Below are 10,070 nucleotides of genomic sequence, written 5' to 3' on the forward strand. Positions count from 1 at the left end.
GCTGAATTCTCATCGCGCATAATTAAATAGCACTTTTAGGTGGTAGTGCATATAGAACAATTTAAAAGTTAATAATTCCATTACCACCATCAACATTTGCATTTAAAATTTTAACTGCCTGTTAAAAAAAAAAAAAAAACAAAAAAACTCAAAAATGTTTTTTCTCTCTATTAAATGATTTTTCTAGTTGTATTTTTCAATCACTTATAAATTAATCTATACGTGCATATCTCTAGTATTAATTATAATTCGAAAATTATTATTGAAAAAAAAAATAATTACACTATATATTCATAAAAATCTCTTTCTCACTTTTTTGATAACGCTCAATCAGAATAGTTTAAGATAATTAAAATTTTTCCATTAAAGCTTCTAATAAATATTTTGTTTGCAAAAAAAAAGAAATACAAATTTATTCATCACAATGAAAATTCTATAATTTAATTGAAAATTTTATTTATTCATTTGCTGTCATGACATATTCGATAATGATAGTGAAATAGAAAAAAAATATATATATATATTATAAAGTTACGATAGATTATTCAAAAAAAAGTTACTAATATTATAAAATTATAGAAAGAGAGCTATTAATTAAATTAATAGTAAATTAAATAGTATACGTGGTATTACTAAATACCAAAAAAAAAGAGAGAACATTCCTATGTAAATAAAATCATTATTTTTTAATTCATTTGTTATATATTATTGAAGATTTTTGTAAAACACATATTTTATTGCGCTCGCACCAAAATGAGCCTTTCGCTTACACAACGATTTCTATAATATGTAAAATTATTTATTATTTTATTAAAATATATATCGCCAAATTTTGTGAAATTGCCTAAATTGATATTTTTAAAAAAAAGAGAGTTTTCAATTATTTTCAATTTCGAAAAAAGAAATCTTGAAAAATTGACGATGGTGGAAAATGCTTCGTCCACTTGAGATTAAAAAAAAAAAAAAAGAATGAAAAACTTATTAAATTTGTTGAAGTTTAAAACGTTACCAATATTGTACATATATTATTGTTTTAATTGAAAATTTTTAAGATTATATATATATATATATATTATAAATGTTTAAGATATTCTATTAAGAGTATAGAATAAGAAAAATGCGATATGTCAAAGAATATGGAAATCATTATATATGTGAATATAATGATTCATAAATAATTAAATAATAATAATAAAATAGCAGCAATAAATAATATACTATATAGAAATTGCTTTTTTTTCTCGTGCACAAAATAAATTTGAGGCACAAATAAAAAAGAAAAATATAATTAAAAAAAATGAAAAAATCAAATCGGCTATTGATTTAGAATTATAATACAATAAATGCGATTTTTTCTCTAATACAATTCTATTATATAATAATTCTCTAATGCTCGATACTTTATTTGTATCATACACACACACACACACATACACACATCGTTGTCGAATAAATATTTTAAATTTCCAATGGAGCTGTGAATATTTAAAATCATCTCTACATCCGACAATGCGAAATGTATTTTCACATTATACAGAATTATTATTTGTAATAAAAAGACACCAAGAGAATGCAATAAATATAAATCAACTAGTAACGATTTGTTTTTATTTACATAATCAATTTTATTTAAAAAAAAAATTAAATTAAATAAAAATTTTTTTAAAAAAATGATATTTATTATTAATATTTAATTATTTTATAAAATATTTGAATTAATATTTATGAAAGTTTACTTTTTAATTCTATTAATTATGAACAATTGAATAAAAAAAAAATGCTTTTTAAATATTTTAAAGAAATTTTGAATTTTAAAAAAATGCGCCAGTTAATTTTAAAAATGGTTTCTCATGTGTCAAATTTGTATTTGTTGTTTCAAAATAAAAGTTCATCGCCTATATGATTGTCTTGCAAATACTATATAAGTTTTAAATATTACTTTTAAATATTTAATTATTATTTTAAATTGTAAAAAAAGAATCAATATCAATTTAATAATTGATATTATTTCAGATATAAATGTACTTTAGAAATTCCGTTTAAAGAATCGATAATATTATCCACGTTGGCAATTTACAAATAATTATCAATAAATCTGTATGGTAAGTATTAATTAAAATAAACAATATACAATAATAATTAATTTTCTACTCGATTCAATAATAATAATTCAATTTTTAAATGTATTTATTTTATAAAAGTTGTTTTTAAATTTTCTTTCTAAACATAACCTCAAAATATTGCCTTTTAACGAAATTTATACTTTATTATATAAAATAAATATATTAAAATAAATATTAAAATAAAAATAAATAAATATAATAAAATAAATATTAAAATAAAAATAAATAAATATAATAAAATAAAATATAAAATAAATAATAATAAAAAATAAAATTATAGATAAATTCAAAATAATATTAATATTTTTTTTTAAATATAAAAATTAATTGAATATTGTTATTTTAGATTGCATTTATTGTTATTAATAAAATAAAATGGCCAAATTAAAAGGACACGAAAGATCACAGAAAAGAGCAAGGATATTAAATCACAGTGATTCGGATACGACGTCAATTTCTAAGATGCCTATTTTCAATACATTTTTAACAATTATATTAATAGGAGTTGCTATTTGGTTTAGTTATAAAGGATATTTAGAAACTCGTGTTAATACGCCATATAATGTTGAGAAAGTAAGTAATTTATCTATGAAAAAAAATAAATAAATATTAATTTTTGATGAATTTTCATATTTTTTTCTATTATAGTTAATTAATGAAGCCAAATTAAATAATTCCGAGAGATATTGGGGTACATATAGATCAGGCGTTTATTTTGGAATGAAAACTCGAGATCCTTATTCATTGGTAACGGGTCTTATGTGGTATTTTCCACATTTTTTACGACAAGGAGGAGATGGACTAAGACATTGGTGTGAACAAGGCGATAAATTAGATCGGTAATTATATCAAAAAATTAATGAAACTAAAATTACCAATGTTGATTCAATGAAAAAAAAAAAAAAATTTTAAGGATTCTAATTCCCATCAATGAAATTTGATTATTTTCAACCCTCTGAAAGCTGAAATAAAAAAAAAAACAAAAAAAAAAAACAATATTTATCATTGTTTTGCCCCGGATTTTCCAAAAATTTCGAAATTTCAAATAATTTTGCTATTTCCTCGACTCGGAAGCAATTTTTCTTGTTTGATAATTATTTGTTTCAATGCTAGAAGCATTTTATAAAACGCGAAAAATTGCTTCCGAGGCGGGGAAAACATTATTTATTATTGTTTTGTCCCGGATTTTCTGAAAATTTCGAAATTTCAAGACAATTATTATTTCCCCGCCTCGGAAGCAATTTTTCTCGTTTGATAATTATTTATTTCATAGAAGCTTTTTAAAACACAGAAAAATTTCTTTCAAGTCGAGGAAAGCAGTGATTTTGAATTTTTTTGTCACGGATTTTCCGAAAATCTCGAAATTTCAAGTAAATTGCTATTTCCTCGCCTCGGAAGCAATTTTTCTTCTTTGATAATTATTTATATCAATGCTAGAAGCCTTTTTTTAAAAAAAAAGAAAATTTGCTTCCGAGGCGAGGAAATAGCAATTTACTTGAAATTTCGAGATTTTCGGAAAATCCGTGACAAAAAAATTCAAAATCACTGCTTTCCCCGACTTGGAAGCAATTTTCCTGTGTTTTAAAACGATTCTAGCATTGAAATATATAATTATAAAACGCGAAAAATTGCTTCCGAGGCGAGGAAATAGCATATTACTTGAAATTTCGGGATTTTCGAAAAAAAATTTAAAATCACTGCTTTCCCCGACTTGGAAGCAATTTTTTCTGTTTTTTAAAAGGCTTCTAGCATTGAAATAAATAATTATCAAACGAGAAAAATTGCTTCCAAGGCGGGGAAATAATAATTGTCTTGAAATTTCGAAATTTTCGGAAAATCCGGAACAAAACAATGATAAATATTGTTTTTTTTTTTTTTATTTCAACTTTCAGAGGGTTGAAAATAATCAAATTTCATTAAAGGGAATTAGAATCCTTAAATTTTATTTTTTCATTGAATCAACGTTGGTAACTTTAGTTTCATAATATTATATTTTAATTTAATTCCTTGAATTTGGCAAAAAAAAAAATTATCTTGCTCTTCTTTAAATATATTTAAAAACAATTTCATTAATTAATTATAATTTAATAAAAGGTACGCTTGGTTAGAGCACGATGGAGAAACTTTTGGCGTACAGGAAATAGTTGATGGTGGCGCTATTTTAACAACATCGTTTGTAAAAAAGCCAGGTGGTAGACACGGTGGCGATTGGACAGCGAGAATTGGTGTTAAATCAGAAAAAAAAGGTGAACGCGATGGCGAAGAAATTTCATTTATCTTTTATACGGCAATTGAGGATAAAACAAATGGCAAAATAAGAGTAGTTTTAGGTGATAATCAACGTCTCACTGGAATGGAGGGCAATACTGAGGGTTTGGGATTTTTTTCAATTAATCTCAATATACTTAAAGGTCAAGTGGAGGAACATTCATTTTTGGCAACTGTTGCGCCTGGTTTACATGTTTTAAAAGAAATGGTATTACAAAATTTTCGCGTTGCCACACAAAAAGGAACGAATAAAAAACACATTGTTCTTGGCGGTGAACAATTGTCATCCACTCACGATGGAAGTAAATTAAATCCAAATTTCATTGCAACACAAATAACGGGAAAAATACCATTTGAATTTGAAATTAGTTTTGAATCGGGAAGTTTTAATAATCGTAGTGAAAAATTAATTGGTGAACATTATCAAAAAATACTCAATGAACGACGACAAAAGTTTAATGAGAAATTTGAGAAAATTTTTCAACTTACCGCAAAGGGTTATAAAGAAGATGAAGTTAATTTTGCAAAAATGGCTTTTTCAAATATGATGGGATCAATTGGATATTTTTATGGTTCGGCACAGGTGAAAAGTGATTATACCAAAGAATCGGTACCTTATTGGAAAGCTGCTCTTTACACAGCCGTTCCGAGTCGAAGTTTTTTCCCCCGTGGTTTTCTTTGGGATGAAGGCTTTCATGGATTACTTATTTCTACATGGAATTTAAATATTGAAATGGATATTATGAGTCATTGGTTTGATTTAATGAATATTGAAGGTTGGATACCAAGGGAAATGATTCTTGGACAAGAAGCACTTGTCAAAGTACCAGAAGAATTTGTCACTCAAGTTAATACAAATGCAAATCCACCGACATTTTTTCTCACATTAAAATATATTCTCAATCATAATCGTAATGAATTATTGAGAAATCATTATTATTTATTGGATAAACTTTATCCTAGACTTCAGGCTTGGTTCAATTGGTTTAATACAACACAAATTGGTGATATACCAGGAACATATCGTTGGCGAGGAAGAAATAGTACAACAAATCGTGAATTAAATCCAAAAACTCTAACATCAGGATTAGATGATTATCCAAGAGCTTCACATCCAAATTTAGATGAACGTCATGTTGATTTAAGATGTTGGATTGCACTCGCCGCTAATGTAATGTTTGAAATTGCTGATATTCTACATAAACCAAGCTCAAAATATTTAGATACTTATAATTATTTAACAGACAATGATTTATTAAATCAATTACATTGGTCGCCAAGGACACAAACATTTGCCGATTTTGGATTACATACTGATAAAGTAAACCTCAAGAAACCAACACCATCACCAAGATCACATCAATCTTTGGAAATGTCACGTATTGTTTTAGAGGATCCTATTTTAAGATTTGTCGATAATACATTTGGTTATGTTTCATTATTTCCATTTATTTTACAAATCATTGAACCAAATTCATCGCAATTGGGAAAAATTCTTGACGATATTGTTAATCCTGATTTATTATGGACTAAATATGGATTGAGATCATTGGCAAAAAATTCTCCACTTTATATGAAATATAATACAGAGCATGATGCACCTTATTGGCGTGGTGCTATTTGGATGAATATTAATTATCTTACTGCTAAAGCCTTACATCATTATTCAATAATTGAAGGACCAAATCAAGCAAAAGCAAAGGATATTTATAAAAATTTAAGGAAAAATTTAATTAAAAATGTAATTTCACAATATAAAAAAACGGGATTCCTTTGGGAAAATTATGGTGACACTTATGGAAATGGAAAAGGTTGTCATCCTTTCACTGGATGGACTTCGTTAACAGTTTTACTTATGTCTGAAATTTATTAAATTGTCATTTAATATTTTTAAATTTCAATTTTCTGACTCAAACATTATAATTTTTTACTATATATAATAGAGAAATTTCATTATTAATTAAAAGACATTAGAGTAAAGAAAAAATAATAAAACTGATAATAATGAAATTAAAAAAAAAAATTAATAATAATTAGTCATAAATAATAGAAAACAAGAATTTAATAGCAAGAATACTAGTAATCATATCAAAAATAATTGATAATCTTGTAGACATATTGCAATTATTACAAATCAATTAAATATTTATCAAATATGTATAAAAATTTTTAAACTCATTTTAACGTAGAATAAAGTTTTAAAAAATTTCTAATATAAAATTTTAAAATACTTCTTGAATTTTTATTCTATTTTTTTTTTTTTTGAATGAAATTAAAAATTGGTATGATTGAGTCAGAAAAGGGCATTATCTATAGAAAAATAATATAGACAATCTAATGGCAAAGATTCTAAAATTTTAAGCCTCGAATATTGCTTCAAACTATATTTATGAATTTTTGAAATAGTTTTTCATATATTAACATTTTAAAGGTATATTGCTATTAAAATAAAACTTTATAGTATATAATATTTTAAAGAACGTACAAAACTAAATTTCAAAATGGCTAATTAGTGTAAATGTAGAATAATCTATTGTGTAAATGATTTTTTTTTTATTCTATAAAATTAATTTAATAAACTATACCTGTACGCGCCTTGGCTGTGATGCATTAATATATGTGAATAACAGCATTTAATTTTAACAATGACTTTATAAACCTAAATGTATTCAATTTAAAAAAATTTCTATACGATACTATTCTACTGTTCTATATCTATTTCCGACTGTATAATAAAATTATTTATTTTTAAGAAATTTTTCATTATATCTCATACCTTGTTCATACATTTCACGAAAATAATTTTATTTACGATATATTATATATTTAAAATATTTAATTAGATATTTTTATAATAGATAAATTACAATTTTCCGAAGATAAAAAATAAAAGTTTAAGCATGTCGATGTAGAGGTTATGATAACCGTCAAGCACGTTAAACTAATTTTATGTCAATATTTGATAACAATTTCTACAAATTTAATAGTAAATAAAATCAAACTCACTTGTTGATGTTTATAGAAGATAGATGGTGATTATTTTCCAGAAGTAATTGCATTTTAAATGATTTTATTAAGAAATTTTTACTGCACACAAAAAACGATGTGAATTTTAAAACCGGTAAACTTAAACACCTTACTTCAGACTATTCACTTCTCGAAGTTTCGATTAATCGAATGGAAATTAAGATGGCGTCGGTTTAAAATACTAAGATACTTTCTATGATTTTTATAGATTAAAAACTAATATTAATGTCTTGCATTAATACTAATATATCGAAATTTTCAATACTAATTAGTAATTATTCAAAATAAGAAATTTATATATTAAAAAAGTGCATATTAATCAAATATTATTTCCCGCTTCTATAATGGAAAAAGTAGGTTGAATTATAGAAATAAAAATTGATTTTCATTCGCTGAAGCTCAACCAATGAAATCATTTCTTTCTTCCGGCAATGCGTAACCATGGCAACTGTTTGTATTGACATTCAACTGTCAATTTTCTGTTTTTTTTTCTCTTACTTTTACTTAATTTTAATATCAAAGAGTGTAAAAAAGAGTAATTGAAACACAATTCATCAATTATAAATATTTGAATAAATTTTCTTGATAATGGCCACCGAAAAGGATTTAATTAACGGTAAGTTTGATTTATATTTCATAAATATTTTTGTTATTTATCTTATAGATTAAAATTTATTTATATGATCAAATTGATAATTAAATTTAAGTTGTTCGTCCGAGATAAAGTTAATAATTTTTCATATACTAATGAATAAATATTAAATTTCCGTGAAGTATTGATAAAAAAAAAATTGTCTGCGACCGGCATATTTAACATCTCTGTAAAAGAAAAACATGTCAACGTCTCTTGTGTATACATGTAGGAAATTCAAGCACGAACAAATATGAATTTATGGATGGATTGCAAGATGCAAAACAAACAAAATTTAAAAATTCTAAGGATGTTTATGTTTCGCGTAACGGTGTCCCTGCTTCTACAAGTTTTCCTCTTTCTGAAGTGAGTAAAAAGAAATAATAAAAATTATCGATTTTCTATTTATATTTTAAAAATAAAATAGATTATTTTCAATTGAAAAAAAAAAATAATAAAACTAAATTATAGATTCAAATCTGTAAATGCAGTCATCAATGTCATAAACTTACATTTGAAGATAAACAAAATCTCTTTAATTTGTTTAATAAAAAAACATTTGACGAACAATCGCAATATATTGTCAATTGTATGGATTTAATTGAGACAAAAAAAAAGAAAATTGATAAAACTATTTCACAAAGACAGGCAATTTTTCATTATAATTTAAAAATTGGATTAAAAATTATATCAGTTTGTCAAAGAACACTTTGCAATGTTTTTGGTATAACACAAAGACGAATACAAATTCTTCAAAATAAAATAAAATCTGAAAATAAAAAATTATTTGTTTCAATTAAAGAAGAAATTAATGATAATAATTTATTTGAAAATTATAATGATGAAATTTATCAACAAATGAAAGAAAATATTAATTCATCCAATGATTCTGATCAACAATCAATAAATAAAAAAATACATCAATTATTTAGTGAAAAATATCCTGAAATAGAAATATCACGTCAAATTTGTAACAATGATATAATAACTGAGAATTATTGGGATAATTTTAATGAAAATGAATTTTTTGAAGATATTGATGAACCAATAAATGATCGTTTATTAATTGATGAGAATAATTTTTGCGTTGTGAAATTTGAGGAGGAATGTAAGTTATATTGTATGTATATGGAAAAATAATTATTTTAATGATTATGATGATACTTCACGGAAATTCGAATATTTATTTCTATTTGTATAGTTATTAAGAATTTTTTTTTTTTTTTTTAAACAGTTTTTAGGTGAATATTTTTTCAATAATTTCAGCTGTACGAGATTCTTTGGAAGCCGATGGACAACTTGGACGAATTAAAGCGGAAATGAGAACAGAAGTGATGAAACTTTTGGATGGTTCTAGTAAATCTAGTAGAGTAAAGAGGCCAAAATCTCCACACGATGTGCTTTTTTTAAACGAATTAATTAGAGAATATTTCGATTGGATTGGCTACAAGTACACCTCAAATGTTTTTGTTACTGGTAATTTCTATTTTTAATTTACAGTAAAATAAATTTTATTCTATTAAATTAAATAATTTAACTCAAAAAAAACAATTATTCTCTTTTTTTCACTCTGTTTTAATTAAAATTAAAAAAAAAATTTTATTTACAGAATGTGAATTAGGAAAACAACCTTTGGATCGTGCTTTTCTCACACAAGATTTGGGAGTGAAAGAAACCGAAAAAAGCAAAAGTCTACCATTGTTATTTTGTGTAATTGAAGCATTTAAAGAATTAAAAGCATCGTCAATGAGTTCCTGTTAAAAAAAGAAAAAGAAAACTTTAATATCGTTAATAATTGTTCCGAGAGTGCAATTAAAAATTTGATCTCGTATTTTTAATATTTAATTTTTTTTTCTTGAATATTCTAAATTAAATTGTGATTAATAATAGTGAATAAGATTAAATAAAGAAAAACTATAAAAATTTCACGTAATTAATTTTTTTAAATTAGAAAAATTAATTTGTTTTACTTGTATTTTATGTCCATTTTACTTATTTTAAATGAACAATGATCGGGAATT

At 24.0% G+C, this 10,070-nt stretch overlaps 2 protein-coding genes across 4 annotated transcripts; both read left to right on the forward strand.

Annotated features, from left to right (window-relative positions):
* Positions 1-1,858: 1,858 nt before the first annotated feature.
* On the forward strand, positions 1,859-7,147 carry LOC127289833 (uncharacterized). Its single transcript, XM_051318031.1, has 4 exons — positions 1,859-2,102; positions 2,470-2,696; positions 2,772-2,962; positions 4,218-7,147. The coding sequence occupies exons 2-4, from the start codon at positions 2,499-2,501 to the stop codon at positions 6,262-6,264; spliced, it is 2,436 nt and encodes an 811-aa protein (XP_051173988.1). The 5' UTR covers positions 1,859-2,102; positions 2,470-2,498; the 3' UTR covers positions 6,265-7,147.
* Positions 7,148-7,853: 706 nt separating this feature from the next.
* Positions 7,854-9,972, forward strand: LOC127289748 (centrosomal protein 20). 3 transcript variants are annotated; one of them, XM_051317869.1, is made up of 5 exons: positions 7,854-8,034; positions 8,193-8,415; positions 8,521-9,157; positions 9,316-9,525; positions 9,659-9,972. In XM_051317869.1, exons 2-5 carry the CDS (start codon positions 8,311-8,313, stop codon positions 9,808-9,810), a joined length of 1,104 nt encoding a protein of 367 aa, XP_051173826.1. In that variant the 5' UTR covers positions 7,854-8,034; positions 8,193-8,310; the 3' UTR covers positions 9,811-9,972. The 3 variants fall into 3 exon arrangements, with proteins under 3 accessions (XP_051173826.1, XP_051173825.1, XP_051173827.1); XM_051317868.1 differs by having other exon boundaries at positions 8,282-8,415; XM_051317870.1 differs by lacking the exons at positions 8,193-8,415; positions 8,521-9,157.
* The last annotated feature ends 98 nt before the right edge of the window (positions 9,973-10,070 follow it).

Source organism: Leptopilina boulardi, unplaced genomic scaffold, assembly GCF_019393585.1.
Source record: "Leptopilina boulardi isolate dan_hultmark-lab unplaced genomic scaffold, ZJU_Lbou_2.1 LbouV2_51, whole genome shotgun sequence".
NCBI classification, from domain to species: Eukaryota; Metazoa; Arthropoda; class Insecta; order Hymenoptera; family Figitidae; genus Leptopilina; species Leptopilina boulardi.

What these genes read in the sequence shown, in the direction of transcription:
- LOC127289748 (XM_051317868.1), top strand. Translation starts at nt 8,007, where the DNA reads ATGGCCACCGAAAAGGATTTAATTAACG. An exon ending in CGAAAAGGATTTAATTAACG is followed by an intron (nt 8,035 to 8,281) that starts GTAAGTTTGATT and finishes GTATACATGTAG; the next exon opens with GAAATTCAAGCACGAACAAA. An exon ending in CTCAAATGTTTTTGTTACTG is followed by an intron (nt 9,526 to 9,658) that starts GTAATTTCTATT and finishes TTTTATTTACAG; the next exon opens with AATGTGAATTAGGAAAACAA.
- LOC127289833 (XM_051318031.1), top strand. Translation starts at nt 2,499, where the DNA reads ATGGCCAAATTAAAAGGACACGAAAGATCACAGAAAAGAGCAAGGATA. An exon ending in CGCCATATAATGTTGAGAAA is followed by an intron (nt 2,697 to 2,771) that starts GTAAGTAATTTA and finishes TTTCTATTATAG; the next exon opens with TTAATTAATGAAGCCAAATT. An exon ending in CAAGGCGATAAATTAGATCG is followed by an intron (nt 2,963 to 4,217) that starts GTAATTATATCA and finishes ATTTAATAAAAG; the next exon opens with GTACGCTTGGTTAGAGCACG.